The 19,984-nt window shown below is 36.7% G+C and overlaps 1 protein-coding gene across 1 annotated transcript in view; it reads right to left on the bottom strand.

Annotated features, from left to right (window-relative positions):
• Nucleotides 1–426: 426 nt before the first annotated feature.
• The window catches only part of LOC139118771 (fibropellin-1-like), a 53,970-nt gene continuing 34,412 nt past the window's right edge, over nt 427–19,984 (bottom strand). The window contains exons 13-29 of the mRNA XM_070682222.1: nt 18,325–18,431; nt 17,454–17,550; nt 16,277–16,795; nt 14,809–14,964; nt 13,037–13,189; nt 11,832–11,942; nt 8,955–9,110; nt 7,823–8,113; nt 7,254–7,415; nt 6,361–6,519; nt 5,243–5,452; nt 3,576–3,647; nt 2,998–3,061; nt 2,301–2,396; nt 1,691–1,894; nt 1,306–1,365; nt 427–765 (exon numbers count right to left, since the gene is read on the bottom strand). Of these exons, the coding sequence (XP_070538323.1) occupies nt 3,622–3,647; nt 5,243–5,452; nt 6,361–6,519; nt 7,254–7,415; nt 7,823–8,113; nt 8,955–9,110; nt 11,832–11,942; nt 13,037–13,189; nt 14,809–14,964; nt 16,277–16,795; nt 17,454–17,550; nt 18,325–18,431 (2,147 nt within the window). The 3' untranslated portion in view covers nt 427–765; nt 1,306–1,365; nt 1,691–1,894; ... (1 more) ...; nt 2,998–3,061; nt 3,576–3,621. The remainder of the gene's footprint in view (nt 766–1,305; nt 1,366–1,690; nt 1,895–2,300; nt 2,397–2,997; nt 3,062–3,575; nt 3,648–5,242; nt 5,453–6,360; nt 6,520–7,253; nt 7,416–7,822; nt 8,114–8,954; nt 9,111–11,831; nt 11,943–13,036; nt 13,190–14,808; nt 14,965–16,276; nt 16,796–17,453; nt 17,551–18,324; nt 18,432–19,984) is intronic.

Below are 19,984 nucleotides of genomic sequence, written 5' to 3' on the forward strand. Positions count from 1 at the left end.
ACAATGTCATCATTAGTGATACTGGATACTTAGAAGTCACATATTAGTATCAAATAATGCAATGTGCATTATGGAGTATTGTTTACACATGCAAATTTAGTAATACTGACTCATATCAGGAATTACTATTCATGTACACCATGCCTTGCACTGTGTAAGTGCCAGTAACAAGGAGGCTATTTTGCTTATTCTGGTTACTTCCTAAACCAAATGTGGCATGATGTTTTGTAAGAGTTCTTTTGAAGGAAAAAAACTTGAATTTAAGTGGATATTTAGCAGGAATGTCATCAGTACTGGAAAGCATAGATATACATTTATGTTGTTAACGAATAAAATGGTCAATTTGACAAGTCTATTGGCAAAATTGTAAAAATTGCGTTAATAGCGTTGGTTAGAATGAAGGCCATTATTGTTATTTTCTTGTTCCGCTACAGTTTTCAACATGAAAGTCCTTTCAACTTACATGAACTTTTTTAATTTTTCCATTTACAAGAATCAAAACTAGTGACACACATGATTGAAACTCTCTCAGAAAGACATTAGCTGCAGCATTTGTATACAAGACACGTACGGAATCAGACATCTTTTCATCTGTATTATTTGGAAAAAGAAGAGTCCAACAAAATGATTTCAGCCACCTGGATGAGTGATATTTGCGTATGGTAGATTGATACTTTACATATCTCCCGATTTGTCTGTGCTTGGAGTATCTTGTTATTGCTTCATCTTGCCATTTACATGGTCATATACTGGATTAGAGAAAGCCTGTGAGAGACAAACGATTACACAGATGGTAATGGACGAATTAGCATGGTTTCTGAGTAGAAATTGGAAACACAACAGATCGTTCTATACCCTGAGGTTCACTGTACTATGGGAATCCAAAGGTTTTTTCTAAAGATTGAATAAGTGGCAGCATGATTCTCTTGGTCTAAAAAGTCTTGTTTCTACCTTAAACTACTCATGATAATTGAACTGCTTTACTTATTTTTAGCAAGAGCATAATCATTGCTAGGAATTATTCAGTTTCTTCAATGGAAGCATTCTCTTAAGTGCATAAACATGTCAAAGAATGCTAAGATCACTGTTACAGTATGAATTACTGGGACAAATGGAGTCAATTGTTTCATGTCCTCCTGAAAATGTTCATTTTCTTATTATGTTCTATTGGAATGTAAGAAAAATGGATTGGAACAAAAAGTTTTTGAATTAAGTCTTCTCAAATAAAGGAAACACATGGTAAATCATCATAATGAGAAACAGAATTTTTTGTCAAAATTGAAAGATATATCGCCATTTTCTTACCTCCATATCATTTACAGCATAGTTGGCTTCTCCAGAGGAACCATGTTTCTTTCTCTTATACTGTCGAAAAAGTACAACAAACGGCAAGAATTCAGTAAAATACCTTAAAAGAGGTATATCATTCACATTAACAGTTTATTGAACGGAGAGTTGCAAAACTATGTGATTGGATGTTGTAAAAAGGCAGAGGCTATACAGGTCACACATTACATACATTACAACCAGTTAATGTTTACCTTTTAGTGAATGTGCAGACCTTTTCAGCAAACTGTATTTTTGTTAACTTGTTAGAGACCTCTGCATTTATTTTTGTTCCTATCAGTGAACAACATACCTTGAGTAACAGAAAGAAACAGAGGTATGACAAAAGCTATGATGATCTCACCAAGCAGATGACAACCAGAGTTAAACCTATTGCAGCAACAATTGAAATGACGCATATGACTGGGATGGCTATGAGCTTGGCATTATCGTTGTCTGATGCTGGAGGTTTTGGCCTCTCTACCCTGACAGTGTTAAAGACTGCTGTGTTTTCCTTTACTTCGAACGTTTCCCCGTTGAATTCCAACTTGTAATCTCCGGATTTCATCTGAAAATTGACATGCACAACCATTGTTCAAAATGTTCAACATTGCAGGAAATGAGGAAAGACCTCAAAAACTTGAAAAAATTGCATTTTTCATTTAAAGGTGAATGCTATTCAAATACATTCAAGAACATGCACTAAATAATTGTTTAAGGACGAACTTTTTTATGCTTTAACAAACAAGATACTCTCCATTAAGGGGAAATCCTAACACCATTTGTTTAATTTATGATACTTAGCCAGACAATTAATTTTTAAATATAAAATATCAGACAGAAGTATTTTGTCAAAATCTTGAATCTCATGAAATTCAATAAAAACGACTGTATTTCAGTAGAAGATAAAATCTTATATTGGAAAAGCGTGGCAGAGAGCCAGATTACTATTGGTACAGTTATTCTAAGCCTACCCTGTCTTCCATGGTGTTGGCAATAGTTGCAGCATCAAATTGAGCACCTTGAATGTCAATGAGGGTAAACTTGACAACGATGCTACCTGCATACACCTGAAATTAAGTACTCATGTGTTGTTATATATTTATTGTTGTTATGAAAAACAACACCTCCAAACAAGAACTCTATGACTGTGTCTCAGAGTGTATGTCTATCTGTCTGTCTATCTGTCCATCTTTGTCTATCTGTCTGTGTGTATATACATATAAATTGTATAAATTGTACATGTGTATATAAATTACTAAATGAACAAAGTAATAATATCTGTGGTTTGAGTTTCATGCATCTTACAATCATTTGACAGATCCAACTTTTCCTTTTGTCTTTTTTCACCTTTATATGGTTAGAACAAACAATTATACTACGGAGTTAGGTGGTGTTGGAATATATCATACCTCAAACGTTTTCCTAACAAAGGTGTGTAGGATAAGAGTATTTGAACTTGATGATGAATTTGGTATTCAGGCATACACACTTTACACTTGTTGGGCATATATCACAATAAATGACATTTTCTGTGTAAATATGTAAATCGGTAGTGTATGCACTACAAAAGATACATAATATGCTTGTCATAAATTTGGTTTTTGTTGCAGCTTTATTGGTAGCCCGGTTTACTTATACAGTATTCTGCTTCATACTCAGTGTTCTTACCTTTAAATTCTTTACTTGACCACTCCTGCACTGGAACTCCTGATCAAAGCTTGCGAGTAGAGCCCTGATGAGAAATGCCAATTATTTCATGTTAATGGATGTAATTACACACAAATGAGCTGATAGCCAGAGTAGAAAAAACTGCCTGTCAAGGCCAGATACATTTGGCTTTGGCTTTGGCTTAGCATTTAAAGTTGTACACTTATATGCTCAATACTACAGGAGGTAATACTCACAAACAGTTGATTGCCTGGATAGGAGGGGACATATACTGAGTATACTAGAGGTTTGTAGGACCAAATTATTGGGCATTAAACTTGTTGAAGTTACCAGTTTCGTGTTTGGCTGTTCTTTCCAAAGAATTTCCTACAATGATATGGGCAATTTGAGAAACATGGCTTTCAAATATTGCCAAGGCTGTTTATACATAGAAAATTAATTCATTGCTTTTTAAATTTATTGAGAATAGTTGATGGAGAATAGTTGATGGAATGCTGAAAGCTTGCAGAATGCTGAAAGCTTGCAGAATGTAACGTTTCTGTCACAGAGGATATTTATCAGAGGGAGATCTTATTTACCCTTTGAACTCATCCTGCTTATCTTCAATCTTGCTGAAATCACCATTCAAAGCAAACGTGACGCTGATATTCCTGTCAAAGAGTCCATAATATTCAAGTATCAGTTTATGATTCACAACCTTACATCTTACATGCTGCACACTGCACTTCTACACATCTCAGTAGCAATCTTATGGTAGTTCAAAGGGAACATGAAGATGTGCTTAGACGTTAGACTCAAAGTTGTCTTTTGAGTTGTTCCAGTGCATCATGACAGATAATGATTGTTCTTGAACTTTATTTACTCTATAATGTATGCCTTCCTGGCCTATAATCAATGAAAGGAAACTTTGCACAACATGTATTGAGGCAAAGCCAAGTACATTATGGAGTGAAGTTTGGTGAAGGGGGTACATTTTTGCTGTTATTTTATAGCTTTGGCCATGCTTGGGAATTTGAAGTTGAAAACATATGGTACCACACCTTGAGGCCACTGGATAATTGCATAAATTATCAGTAATAATCTGAGGGGATAATATCACAAAATTCATTCTTGATAATTACAAGGCTGTAATATAATATTGTGGATAATGAATAATATATATTTAAGCCCAAACATGGGACCATGTGCCCGAGGCTAGGTGACCATTTACTCGAAGTAAGGAGGGCAAATGGTCTCCTGCAGTGAGGGTACATAGTCCCATGATAGGGCTATAATATTTTTATTACATGCCTTTTTGACATACATTTTCTCACCAAGTTTTTTTGGTTTACATACAAATGGCAATTATATGCTTTATTTTCATTTTAGATAAAAATCTGTTGAAAATAGAACGATTTTGATCATCGAACAGCGTATTGATATTAATAAATCACTGTTATTCAGTTTATCAATTTTTTTTTGCATAAATTTGGAAAAAAGTTTTTCCTGAGTAAAAGATGTAATTTGATTATTGTTTAGTGCTGAAGTTGTCAAGTTGAAAATAGTTCCGGTTCACGTTCAGTCCAAAGATTTCTATGCTGCCCGCGATGTCATCAACGAGTTACTATTGAATCCTATATGGAGCGCGCAACGTTCGATATACAAGGCATGTAATAAATCAAGGGCAATTTGTGTACCACATTTCATGAAATTAAAAATAAATTTGTGTCCACATTGTATTGAACATTTATTTTCCTTATCGAGTCCACAAGGATTTCTACCATTCTCACTTCAAGACAGCACTTTCACATGAAGAAAAGCATATTTTGCTGTTAGGACTTGGCAGATCACACTCCATGCAATTAAAACCTGATTCCCCCCTTCTTTTATAGAACATTTTTTGTAAGGACAGCTTGACATGGTGGAAATATATCATGAAGATAAGAAGATATACTTACATAATATTGACAAAATCTGCATTGGAAAATGAAGAAGAATATAAAACACAAATCAATGTGAATATCATACCAAGTTTCATCAGATTTATGCTCCTAAATAAACGAAAACTCATATGTGTTCAGACTGAAGAAAATTTACTGCCGTTAAACATATCAATTAAGCATATTTTATGCTTTCTGAACTCTGCCATTTTGATTCTGTCACGATGAGAAAGTATCCAGTTGCTTTTATTGATATAATGTTAATATAATTGTATAATGGGCTAGCTGATGTTCTAAAAGTAATATGAGGATATCAATTCTGTTACTGAGAAATGACAGTTGCTTACCACAGGTTAAGTCAGTGCTTTCTACTCTTGTGTCTGGAATCTCAGCGCCAGATTCATCAACACACCAGCAGTACGTCTCAAGGTTGTTGCACTGTTTGGGAATATAGGACCCATTTCGGAAGCACAACGGTGTAAATGAACTATCAGTGTTGATCGCGGCCAAATTCTCCAAGTGGCACTTTGATAAAGCTAAATAGATGGAATGAAATTGTAGGTTAGGACTTTTGAACCATCTTGTTCATTTCATCGAGTTGATGAGGGAAGCCTTTGGAAATGAGGGTTCAATTCTTGTACATGCAGTACTGTAGTTATTAAACTCCTTTATTTGTTCTGGGTGGTTTCCGGGGGTTCAAAGTGAAGTGATAGAAATGTCCCCCACAGTGGTGTTGTATCATAATATGGCCTGCATATTGCAAACATTGTATAGACTAACAATGGACACTTGTTAAAGGAATACGGTCATCGGAACTGCGCTCAAAGTCGTATGGGACCCATACGACCAATGCAATCACTGCATCCAAGGTTAAAGCATGACTGTCATAATCTGTCATAATCTACATAATTTAAATGTTGCAGCTGTGATGATGAGGTGCACAAAGATATAGTATATGAAATTATTTGTGTGTAAACAAGAAACTCGCATAGGTGCAATTCTGACGAGTGTTTCCCTTTAACACAAACATAAAATTTTTCCAGCATATCACACTAATGATACACATGAAGAAATGGCAAGATCTGAGAAAAGATATTGTCATATGATTTTGCAACTGTTTTGTTTTTTAAATGTCAAGAAGAACTCCTTGTTCTAAAATCTGTACACAACATGTTGACATACAGAGTTTTGAACTTGTCAACTCAGCCTGTTTTTGAGTAGATTGAATTATTCTTGTTGATAAGTGAATTCTGGCTTGCAAATTATGTGAACGATAACTGCATTTTTCACACACAGATCATGTGTCGACAAGCTAAATAACGGGTGTTTCAACATACTTCGGGGAATAGAAAGAGAACTTACCATTGATATGCATAACAAAAATGGCGCATACATCACCAAAATTACGGCTACTAGCCATTTGAACATTCATTCTTCCACTTACGTGTATCACAATCAGCCTCAGTGCCATCAGAATTGTAGAATTTGACCTTGCACTCTCCACAAATGTTAACTTTACAGGTGGCAAAGTGGTTCCAACGACAGATGGTGCTGTCACAAAGATCTCTTGAACACCATCGTGGAGGTTTATCTGCTGGACACCCTGGTGAGTATCGAAAGGAAAGCAGAATAGGTTTGGCCGTTCAGAAGGTATTTCTTATAATGGTCTGTGAAGAGTACGTAATTGGCAAATTTAAGCTCTTAAACTACCAAAATATAGTAAAATGTTGTATCAAACGCGGTTAGTGTAAGGGCTTATGCAAGAATTTTTCGGCACTCATATCGTAGATACCCGATATGAATTTATTATAGCAAGGAAATTAACATCATTCAAGGCAGTCACAAGGTTAACATGCATGGAAAGATTTATTTAAAGTGAGATTTCTGTCTTGATGAAGCAAACACAACGATGAAGAACAACCCTGTATATTGTCAGAATTAAAGAACTAGATGAGATGCCTGGGCAACCAACCTTGGCAAATTATTAGCCGGGGACCGGTGTCACCAATGACTTAATTTGTCCGAAATAGCGATACTAATGTAAAATAGCTAGAAAAAATTCACTTTTAAGACATTTCTTTAAACTGATTTTGACATTAATAGCAAAAACAGTGAAAAACAATCACTGAACGTTACAGCTACTGTTGTCCCTGTAATGCCACAAAACAATTTTTTCCGTTGAATTTCATTTTCAAAAGCTGGCAATGAATGGGACAGTTTCTGTACAAAATTGCTTATGATCAAAGTGATAAAAAGCTGCTTGATCAATCTGATAGCCTGAGGTTAAATGAACTACAACAGCCCATTTTACAACTGTCTATCAGATTTTGTGTGTACCTTGAACTGGGCTTTGGCAGACCATCGCACAACCATCACTACAGCACTTCCTGGAGCCACTACACTGAGCATCAGTGCGGCATTCATCAACACATACTAGGTAAACCGTATCACTACTGCCACGTATTGGTGGACATGTGCCTGGTTTGTCACCGGTATAAACTATTTATGAGAGAGAGTAGGTACAGTGAATTTCATTTAAAACATATATTGTGTGTAACCTGCAGCAAAGTAAATTACCTGAAAAGTGGAGCAATAATGATATGAAAAGATTTTAGGGCCAGCTGTGACGTACAGAATACAGAGGACGAGGAAACTTGAACAAAAATTTAAGGGTAATTATTTGTCAGCTTAAGTGTGGAATCATGTTAGAGTCTTGAACTAGATAATTCCAATCAACTAAGTAAGCGTTATTTAACATATGAAAACATTTATTTCCGGCTCAATGGTAAAATATGTTGGTCTGAATCTATGGCTTGGGTAATCCAAGATACAACAATGACTCAGACATCAGTTGCAGGATGTTTAATGTGGGATAGTTGAATGACATGAACAGTTTTGATACTTACTGAGAACTTTCAGTATAAATAGCTTTCTAACGGTGAACGAGTCCTTTCCATCCTTAACATAGACCTCACATGTGTAAGTGTCTTCATCTTCCATTTTAAGGTCATTAACTGTCAGCTTCCACTCCTGTACAGCATACTTGATTGCCCCCGGAATGTGAGCAATGACCGTGTTTCCTTTGGCGATGCCTTGTGTGCCTTTGTACCAGGCAACATCGGCTGGGCTGCCAAGATGTGTGGGGCACTCCAAGGTTACATTGTTTCCACTCCAAACTGATGCATTTTTTGGAGGACCTGATTGAGGAAAAAGTAAAGCTGGCTCAATAAGGATAAAACAGTATATTTTGTGTTTGTATTTGTGTTGGTATAAAATTGAACTTTAACAGTGACTGGGGTTCACTGTACACCACAAAATGTATATATACTGAGAGTTTTTTCATATAATATAATATTGAGCTTTATTTATGACCAAAAATATACCATATATGTGGCACTTTTTCATTTATTTGTAGTGATAGGTGTAGTTAGCTGATAGCAGACAACAAATGCATTAGACTAATGCACTCAGGTAATATCTTGACACGAAGACAAAATACAATGTGTGCAATTGTGGTCAATCTGGCTGTTTACCATTGGTAATAAAATCTGCATTGTTATTTCAACACAATGGCATGATTTTTCTTAATCAAAATGACTTTCCCTATTCTAAAATATTAATCTGATGACAAAATAGTCAGCATGTAATGGTCCAAAATTGTAGGCTATTTGTATGACCCTAATCTCTTCAACAATAGACAATTACAATCACATACTAGGACCTGGACAGAATGCATGATACATGTACCATTGTAGACGCATTTTGGGAGGGTTATGTCATTTTGTGCATAAATCCGGAACAGAGTGACAACTGTTTATGCAAGGATATGGAAAAAGATCAACTGAGATTAAAACTCTTAGCTTAAAACAGCCACAAAATTAAAACAATCATAAACATCTGTTATCCTATATTTTGTAATCCCGATTTTTCTTCAACTATTAGTACACAGCCAATAATCTTATAAAATGAGTTTGTTATCCTAGTCATGAAATGCATTTTGTAAAGACCTTGGGATTTTGGTTCAATTGGAGCCCTTACCTAGACAGGTATCCATGCAGTCCTTCTGTGTCAAGAATGTGTTGTCATTTTCAAGGCAGTTGGACATGGTGCATGTTGCTGATCTGTAGTCGTACCAGTACCACTGTGCAGTGTTCTGGCATGGTCTCCCTACTTCTGCCGGCGACAGACACCTCTCTGGTGAATAAAACAAAAATATATTGACATTGTGATCACAAAGACACACAGACTATAAACCTTTCAAATTGCTCCAGAATTTTTCTTTATATTACAATCATCACAGTCATTTGTTCCCTAGGATTGTTAAGTCTCTGCCTGAAGTCAAGAACAAAGAACACGGTGAAACAAGTGTTTTAGTTGGCATCCTTTTTTGGTGAATTTTACTGAAAATAGGTCAGTTTGCTAACTTCAGGTAGAGAGCACCTTGGGGACTGATATTTGGATTCTCAAACACATGATTTGGTCTACCACTTGCGGGGCTCATTTTAAAGTTTATGGACAAGAAGTTTTCAGCAGCTTAGTTTTGTGAAAATCAGAAATTTATTCTCCCTTAGAGAAAACACTCCATATGGTGGCCATTTTGAATGGTAAATATCGGTAATTACATGTACATCATAGCTTTGTCAATACCAGTGACTTTTGTGACATCATACCCTCAGATTATTACTGATAATGTATCCGATTATCCAGCATTGTGGCCGAGATGTTTTCTAGATCTACAAATTCATCGGAATTGCCAAAACAATAAAATGATAGCATTAATGTGCCCGTCCTGGTCCATAATGGTCTCCAGCAAAGTTTGCACTCCATAATGTACTCGGCTTTGCCTCCTACATAATGTTGTGAAAAGTTTGGATGGGGAGGGGCTACATATTGCGTTAATGTTGGGTAATTTGTTTTTCCAGTAACAAAATTTGCTAAATGGCCCCCGATTTTTACTCCTTATATTGAAAGAGAATGGCTGAAGGTTTGCTTGGGGAAAGTTTGAGCAAAAGTTTAAATCTTCCATTTTAAGGGCGTGAACTGAGTACCTCAAGATATCTCTACTGTAAACTTTGTTGTGTAGTTACTATGGTTAGTGAAAAATGTCTTTTAGACTAAAGTAAAACCATTGTTGATTGCAATGAAAATCTGAAAACACTGAAAGCATGTAGCTCGTTCAAATCAAACATTATGGCATTTGTCACAGGGATCTTAAAGCGCAGTGGTCGTCGCGCTGCGCATCCTCCTGAGGGGGTCCCCCTCTGTTGTAAACAAATCCAAGAACGCCGCACATTACGGGTTGATTGTAATGTTTGCGATATTGCCGCTTGTTAAAATGGCGGCTGATCTGTCACAAGCATACCAACTAACCAAATGTAACACGCAATAAAAGGTCAATTAATCTAAGTTAAATATCTGCTGAATATTGAACAATAATTGCACGCTGGATTGAGATCACATTTGCTCATGATTTTCTTGAATCAGTTGAATAGGGCTCGGCTACTGTTATCGCTCGAGCCATAGAGCTAGATGTACGCATGTACGCCAACAGACTATCAACGACCGGGCTCTAGTTTTCGACATCGCTAGCAAGGACGAGAGCTTTCATTTCAAAAGGCCCGACAGGAGTACAAAGACAACAACCCAAACTACAGAAATCTACAGCTCGCAGAGCAATGCCCGCTGCAGCAAGAAGCATCTCTGCATCTGTTCCGTTCCGTGGTCTGTATGAGCGTCCGTGTCAAACCTGGTATATGGCCCGCTACACTCGGCTGTGGAGAATCCAACTCAACTACAAAGTTTACCCGTTTGGGGTGCAAACGAGAATTCCGAGTACAGGTATCAAGTAAAGCGAATGACCTTTCATAGGTCTTCTTGTTATGTGGGGGTTATCTCACTTGAAAGAGGATTCAGACCTACCCGGCAATCAGGAGGTACAACAACGAAGTTTGCCCAGCACCGGTAGGCCTACACCAGCTAGCGGTTGGATCACTGCCATGACCGTGCAGAGGACCGGGGCACAGGATCTCTCGATGCGTCTATGCACGGTGTAGCCGTGCAATTTTCCTGCCAAATGCCGCGAAAACCCGCTAGTTTTGTCTATTGTTTCCTGTCATTTTACTATTTCTTACCACCTAATACTAGGAGAAGTAAGACATGGTGATCAACAGTTGGTTGTGGGCCAAGTCGTCGCGGGCCGGTACGTTGTGGGACCGGATTCTCTATATCCGTGTACGTCAACGCGGTGACCGTCTCCCAACAACATCTCCCGTGTCCTGCTCTGGCTTGCCGATCATGGTCTTGAGTGTAATTTTTGTGTTAGGCATTGTGCTTGTTGCTGGTCTACATATATAGGCAATGTTGATCATTTTAGTTATGTATTTTCACTGTACTGTACATAGCATCGTGTACAACCAGCGTGATCGCGCGCGATCAAAGCTTTTTGTTCACTGTGTCTGCGTGCAGTAAACTCAGCAACATAATGTGCTGAGTGTAGTGTCCCAATGTTCGTAGCCTTACACGAGTTTATAGATAGAAATACACCACTGAAGTTCGTTTCCGATCTTAATATTTTACTATAATTGCATGATGTTGAGTCTTACAAAGGCCTTAACAAAGTGGGGGACTGCTCCCATCTCACTCCTATTGAAGTTGAGAAGACTTATGTTTACAAAAATTTATGTTTATCAACAAAAAAATCACGCACGCGTAGCGCGACGACCACTGCGCTTTAAGCTGAAAGTGAAGAGTACTGTAGCTTTCAGCAGCGGGATTGACATAGCTAAAAAACAGTGGTTTTGTCATGCCGTCCCTAAAACATAATACTATCACCAATATATTGTATTTTTTGGCATATAATATGAGACCACGGGTGGCTTCTGGGTGTAATATTTCAGAGTTAGTGAATCAAATTACCTGGTATATAGTCCAGCAGAGTATCTCTACAGATACATGTTGGACAGTTTATATTGTCCATCATTGCTCCACCTGCACCACAATCATTGTCACACCTTTGATCGTTACATTCTGTCCAAAATTAAATGATAATAAAAAGATCTTATATAATGGTATACATTTTTATTGCATTAATGTAATATCCTGTCATATTTTTGAAATCAATACGGTATCTCATTTATGTACATGGCTTGTTCCATCTGAAAATATTTCGCTTAAGGTAGAATGCGCTTTATGGACAGATATTCTGGCTCTCAAACTTTTACAATTCTTTTCTGATCTGCCACCTGTTTGGGCTCATTTTGAAGCCCTTTGAGTATTTAAAACTTTCACCATCTTAGATTTTTGAAAGCCATAAATTTCATTTTTTTTCCATAGAATTAACACAGGGATGGCGGCCATTTTGAAAATCAAATATCAGTAAATCTTCGATAATTTGTTTCACTGGTCCTAATCTTCACATGGTGATGCCTGGTTTTGATTCTTGATAAGGTAAGAGAATGGTTGAAATTTCATTGAGGAAGTGTTTTTACTTTCGAGGTGCATACTGCCTTAAGGTAGTATGCGCCTTGAAAGTGAAAGACAAACTTAATGTGCTAAAACGTTACTAAATGAAACTTTCATCCATATTCTTACAAAATCAAGAGTAAAAATCAGGGGTCACCATGCGAATTTTGAAATGAGAGAGACAAATTACATGCCATTTAACGATATTTGGAATTCAAAATGGCTGTCATCCCTGTGTTAACCCTATATGGGGAAAAATAACATCTCAAATTTTCGAAAAACCAAGAGAGTGAAATTCTTTCTCACTTCAAGAGATTTAAAATGAGCCTGGCCCCCACAAGTGGTAGATCAGAAAAGAGTAAAAGTTTGGGAGTGTCATGTTTATCCTCGAGGTGCAATCTACCTTGATGCAGCTTTGTCTTTATCTCTGCAAGGAACATGTCAAACTGTTTCCTTGAAATAGCTGAAGATTCTGTTGAAAAATTCAAGGTATTTGATTAAGAAATTTGTTGGTGTTACAATGTACAAGAAGATATTGGTGATAATGATCAGAATTTTCTGATCTATGCAACCTTGACATCCTCTTATCAAAACAAACAAGGATGCTTTGGTTTTTGCAACCAGTTTCTATCCTCAAAAATGCTGTTGCAGAATCTTACTTGGATTGGGACAACACACTGCCTCTTCAGACTGGTTCCTCGACTTTGTACATATGTAACCACCTGGGCAAGATGAACTTCGGTCACAATTGACAGCTTGCCCTGTGTTTGTATCCAGCAACGGATTACCAGCGGCACAGATGTCGCCATCTTCTGCAAAAGCAAACAAAACAGATTCACTCTTCAGAGGGAGTAATAAAACTTGGAATTTTAAAGTTTGATTGCAATGATTTCTAAGGACTTCTATTGGCAATTGTTGCTTTCTTTCCTCCTCCCTTTAAGCATGTTCACAGAATGACAAAAGTTAATGACGATGATTGTTACAAATTTTAGAATCAATAGACCTAATCAATAATTGTAACTATAATAATCACAGTCCTTGCTGAAATTAAATAAATACAAATCATTAGAGATGACACAGTCCCCACTTGTTAATGTGTACTTTAATTACAAGTCCTCGGACAGCACAGAGTCCTCTTCATTAATTGGGTCTGTGACTAAATTATAACCACAGTACATGAAGGATCCGGTAACTTGCTGTTAAAACATAATATCGTACCTTTTAGATAAGCGTCGCTGACAGAGGAGCTGAGCAAATAGTAGTTATGCATTTGCTTCCCAATAAATTTGCGTAAAACTTTGTGCAAGACACCAATGTACCAAATATCAAGGCAATCTGGCTTGAGGTTTGATTTGTAGCATTTTGACAGAATTGGTCTTTTATAACTCATGTGCATTTTTTGATACAAACATGTTTGCTTGAACAAGTTTACATGTCAAGCCTGTGGTGCATCAACAAATCAAATATTAACACGGCAAGTTAGTAAGGGGTGACACTGTGAAAAATATGTGTATCTTTGATGAGGTTTGCAAAATATTTCGTGAGCTAATGTCACAGTTTACAAAGTGAACAGTACTTTTCTGTCATGCAAATGTCATGCAGTTGCAAATTATTGGTGGCCATATTGGGTCATATCATGAAACAAATTAATGTGCACAAAGTCAATCTTCTTGTATCAACTTTGAATAAAATGGGTTGAAACATGTCTAAGTTATGACTCCAGACATGGAAAAACCGTAACAAAATGACCGCCACACAGCCATATGGAATCGTATCGTGAAATAAATCCACGTGATATGTATGGCATAGGTCATTGTCCTTGTACCAACTTTGAAAGAAATTGGCACAACTACACTGATTTTCCATCATTATGCATTTTTCTTTCTTTTCTCAGATTCACAAATACAATATATCCACCAAGTATCAAGGAGTTTATTCCATTATTACAGGTTATATATGACATTTATTATGCAATTACATGAAAGACCAGATTACAACCAGTTCTAGAATTTTAGCAAAACATTCAAAATACCTAAAATCATTTTATTTTGCCTAGTACTTTTGGAGTCATGAGTTCCATAAATAATGGTCTAATCCGACAGACTGGCATAGTGATGTTGGCCCTCTAGTGTGCCTTTCAGCACGTAATGGGGCCAAGAATGAACTTGACTCAATAAACTTGGCAATTACATTCGTACAGTAAACTAATAAAAGATTGTTCATCCCTAATCTTATCTGGATATAGGAACAATCTATCAACTTTTGATGTGTGCTTATATAAAGATTGTACAAAATTAAATATTCACAAAAAGGATGCCCTATTTCTGACAAAGAAAGATCCAAAGAGCTCCACTGCAACCAGGAGTTCCGGAGCGTTTCTTTGGGAAACTAAATTTGTCATTTACAACTATACATACATTATTGTGCCTACCTCTGCATGTGACAGGGTTTCCTTGTACATCAATGAAACTTGCACCACAGCCGCCACAGTAGTTGGGAACACACCGGGCGTTGGGATAGCCTCTGCATGTTGCAGAGTAGCATGGGTCTACAGCACATGAATAGATCTCACTGGAACAGTTGGCATCTGCGATAAATAAAATATTTATAGGCACAAATTAGGACTTAAAAAACACTGGAATCTTAAAACTATTCACCATGTTATACTTTCATACACAAGACACCATTACTGTACATGTATGCTTTCGATATTTTTCTTTGAAATTCATGCTTAGGAAACTTTTTCTATAATTTAATATGAGCATTATCTATTCAAAATCTGCTTACTAAAACAGAAAGGGGTTGTTTTTTATGTCAAAATTATAGTAATTAAGGGTAACTTTGTATGAGGCCCATTAGCTGCAACTCTGTGAAATTTTGCACACATTCGTTTCATCATATCAATTTAATTCTGTTGCCTTCAACTGTGCTACAATAATAACGATTTATGATAGACGAGCACTAGATTAAACATCTTACTGTTCATTTAAAGATAGCAATATTTTGTGCGGCACCCATTTATATTTTATACACTCATATAACTTCCATAATCGGCCCCATTTAGTGGATTACAATACCTAGTACTAGTATTAAATCCTTTATTAACAACTGTTTATCTCAATCAGACTCTCTAAATCCAAAATCAGTACAAACAGTATATCAGTTCAAATGTCAATAAATCAACAATACGTAATTATATCATATGCTTCTAAAAATTACAGTGGTGTTGAAAGCAAATCCACTTGAAAAAATATCACAGATTAGGTGTCAGCGGTGACTTAAAGGTATACTGTCACCTGTTCCAATGTTGCCATTTGGCACAAGACCACTAATTAATTTCCCATAGGCCACCACAGTAGCGTTGAGCTCGATTTTCCTATTTTAAAATATTCAGCGGCACGAATCCTCTTAACAGGTGTTAGGTCAATGTCAGCTTGACTACTGATGAACTTTTCGTGTGGACAAGTCCACGGAAATTTTGAGATAGCGATGAAAATAGCGCCCTCAGTGGTGTTTTTGACAAAATTCAGACTTATTGTTATGATTTTTATTTGGCCCTAGAACTACTCATATTACCACCGAATGCTTCAGCCATTTTTCACAACAGTCTGCGTTTTGATTCAGGCAGAAAAATATCTTTACAAAAATTCTTGACGTTAAAGTTCAAACTAAACAAGCATCCATGCAAATATCAAAACTTCAAGGTCTGCACTATTTTTCTTAGTGGTCTTGTGCCAGTTACCATGGAAAGGGAAAATCTAACCAATCACAGAGTTTAAGTGGGTGACTGCTTTTTAAAAAAGCGCCCTCACATGGGCATTTTGAACACCAAGGAACGCCCCTTTGACCATATATGGGCATATTTACATTACAGGTGACTGTATACCTTTAAAACATACCATAAACTGTCAAGTTGTATTTTATTGTGACTGTTACTTGGCCATGACTTCTGCACATATAGCTGCCCTGGTCATTGGCCACCACATGGTCTATCTTTAGGTTTGTCCCATTGACCAGCGTGTAGTGATCTCTCTGCCATTGGACATCACCATACGGATAGGCATAAGGTGAAGGAGGCATTATCATGCTTCCGTCCTTATACCATGCTACAGTCGCTGTTTCATTATACAGAGTCGGTACAGAGCAGTCGAGAACAACTGGATACCCTAGCGGAGAGTTGATGTTCTTAATGAACTTATTCAAGCAGCTGTCCTGACATGCTTGTAAGGTATGAAACATGTCATTTGTCTTGTGTTGACAAACATAGTCAGGATAACACTCCAATATTATGGAATTAAAATACCATAATTGCAAATGTCCAGCCCATGGGTCTTCATCTCGATAACATTCCTCTTCATCGTCGTCATCGTCATAATCGCCAATGCCTCTCCATTCAAACATCCAAAGAAAACACTTGTCTGAAATGAAAGACAATACCGTCATTCTCAGAAAAAAATCTGTGTTCTGAGTAAAGATAGAAAGAAACAGGAGCATTCTGCATTTTTACTAACACAAACATCAATTCACCACTAATCATTTATTTCTCAGCTAGTGACATTTTTATTGACAGAAGGTATTGAAAGGTGATTAACTTTAATGTGACAATGTGGTTGTACAGGTTTGTTCAGCTTCATGACAGAAAACCAGGCAGTAAGGCTAAAACCTGACCATTGAAAGGCTGTTGCATTTACAGAGACCCGACTAACCCTTTCCTCAAACGTAGTATTTTTCAGAATAATTGCAACTATATCTGATACTGCTTGTATTCAAAATTATAGGCAAAAGGGTTATTTGGAATTATGATAAAGTCATTTTTCACAGTGCAGAAAAACAAATTCTGGTTTATCAGTATTTTTTTAGTTTATTGTCAAAACAAACATCTGCAATAGACATCCGCAGCACATTGCACTGAGGGGATATTTGCTTGAATTACAATGTACGCCAGAAAAGCCAGTAGACCAGAGCGAAATTGATGCACTTAGAATACAATTGTTAAAACAAAATCGTCAAATGTTGCTGGGTCTTTCATATATGGCACGTAAAGGTGCTATTATGTATATATTGCTGGTTTCTTACCAATGCATTCTGGGATTCCCTGGCATAAAGTATTCGGCTGCTGTCTGCATTCAACTCTGATATTGAGGCAAACACTATCAGACTGGCAAGTATAGTTCTGATACAGAGAGAGCAAAATTAATGTAATACTGATCTGCACAGTTAAAATCATTCCTTTTGTTTGGAGACATTTTGAAGAAAATGAAATTAAGATTACAAGATTAGGCAAGAATACCACGCCCATACGATTTCTTCTTATAAGATACTATAAGTATATTATAAGAATCTTACAAGAATTTAATAGAGTAAAGAGTAAAAGAGTAAGAATCTAATTACTCTTGTAAGATTCTTTTAAGATTTCTTACACAATTCTTTCGAAATTCGGAAAATGAGTATGCTAGCTCTATAGCTTTACAAAAGTCTGTACGATGACATCAATTTTGAGTCTGGTACTAGCAGTCTTAGCAACATTGAACACTATTGAGTACCAACTTAGTAATTACTGTCTAGAATGAGCCTCAGGGGCAGATATTGGGAGTCTAAAATTTTTTCAAATCTTTTCTGATCTACCACTTGTTTGGACTCATTTGAAAGCTCTTCGTGGATTAGGAACTATTTCAATCATCATAGTGTTTCAAAAATCAAAAATTTTTCTCCATAGAGTTAACACAGGAATAGCGGCCATTTTTAATTTCAGTTATTAAAGGTACTGTGTTTCTCTAGTACTAAACTTTTTTGTTGACCCCGAATTCTTAATTTCGAGAATGGTTGAAAGTTTCATTGAGGACAGCTTGAGAAAAAGTTTAGGTTTTTCACTCTAAAGACGTGAACAAGCCTTAATACGATATGTCAGTATTGTCAGTACAACAAGCAATCGCCAGATATTCTATACCTTGCATGGATGGTAGCATTCACATTGTGAGCATCCATTACCATCTACGGCAAAGCCAAAAGTGCATGCTTTTTCACATTCTATATCAGGACAGTTGTCGCTTAGATCTGAAAAAGTTAAAAGAAACAGATATCAACAAGTGACAACATCATATTATACGAAAGCTTCATGATACCTTGTACTTCACATCAGACTTGAGGAAATGATAGATAACGTGAGTTTTCTAACTCTGAGTCAAGATGTATCAAATGTATTTCCATGATCAATACAAGATTTGTCCATGTGATCAGTATATTTATGTACTTTTTCTATTCTGTAATGTACATGGACAGGTACTTACTTAGTCCAAAATAAAGCAATAATAAACAATGAATAAATGAATTAATGAAATGAACTTTTGAGTATAAGAGTGAAATATTACAAGACACCACAGAGGTAAAATAACTCTGAGACAATGACCCTGCAGTTGCTTTGTTAGTCACAGCATGGAGGTAGCTGATACCTCCATGCTCAGTCAGTTATTGTTTTTCTCAAAAAACATGTTCTTGAGAGTGTTTTCGATGGAAAACAATATTGAAACTAAACAACACTTCAATAGCAATTAACAAACTGATCTTTATAATCGAAAGTATTGTTTATTTTAATATCATTTCTTTGTTTTTCTCTTGGATTTTGTGTTTTCTCTTTTTTAGATGTCCTTATGGAATTTCAGTAGATATTTCATAAGAGTCGGAACAAAGTAAGGATTTTCCATTCAGCCAAAACGGTAGGATTTTCTCAGGCTGATACAAACTGAAATAAGGTGAAAGGGAAATCGATTGAACTTTCACAATAATCGCTATTGAAATTGCATTTGTGATGTGTGTATGTGGAGTCTAACTGGGTTGCACGCAAATTATAGCCAAGACGGAATCAGCTTGGACTCTCTGTTGTGCTGCGCAACAAAGTAAACGCATTCACTGACGTTTTTTCAGACAGAACACCCAAGCTTAACGCCATCAAACAATCGCACAAATCAAACAAAAGATTCAATTTGTATCCTTTTTGTAACAAATAATTACGTGTGCAGAATTTCTCTACAGACGGATTAATTGGAAACACACTGAAAACATTCATCATTCCAGCGAGATATACATGTATATACTGCAGACTGTAAAATGAAATGACAGAAAAACCACAACCGTCTTTCTAGGGTTACCTGGTTCGTTCTCAGGAAAAGGACCTATTTCCCAGGAAAAACTACATGGTCGAATAGCCTACTTTGCGATAAAAGCCGAGGCAATCACCAGGCGTAATTTCCATTACTGCGCGAAGGACAGCATATTGTTTATTGTCCTCAAACAAATGCTTGAATATCGGTCTTTTACATAGTCTTTAAGTGTTCGAAAACATATTCAGCTGCGTTGAAGTCAGGCGAGTAAGTTTGCGTGAAAATGTACTGTATTCCCATGTGATCTAAGAATTGTGCCAAAAGTTCACCTCCACGATTGTTATGCGTTGGGCAATTGTCAACAATGACGACGTCGACAACCATGAGCGAAGGAGTACAATCGTCCATTACCGAATTTGCTGCCTAGAAACGAATCAGTGTCGGACGCCCCATCCACTACGTTTGCATGACAAATCCCCGCATGGGCGCTGACAAGTAGATTCAGCGTTA

This window comes from Ptychodera flava, chromosome 19, assembly GCF_041260155.1.
Source record: "Ptychodera flava strain L36383 chromosome 19, AS_Pfla_20210202, whole genome shotgun sequence".
NCBI lineage: Eukaryota > Metazoa > Hemichordata > Enteropneusta > Ptychoderidae > Ptychodera > Ptychodera flava.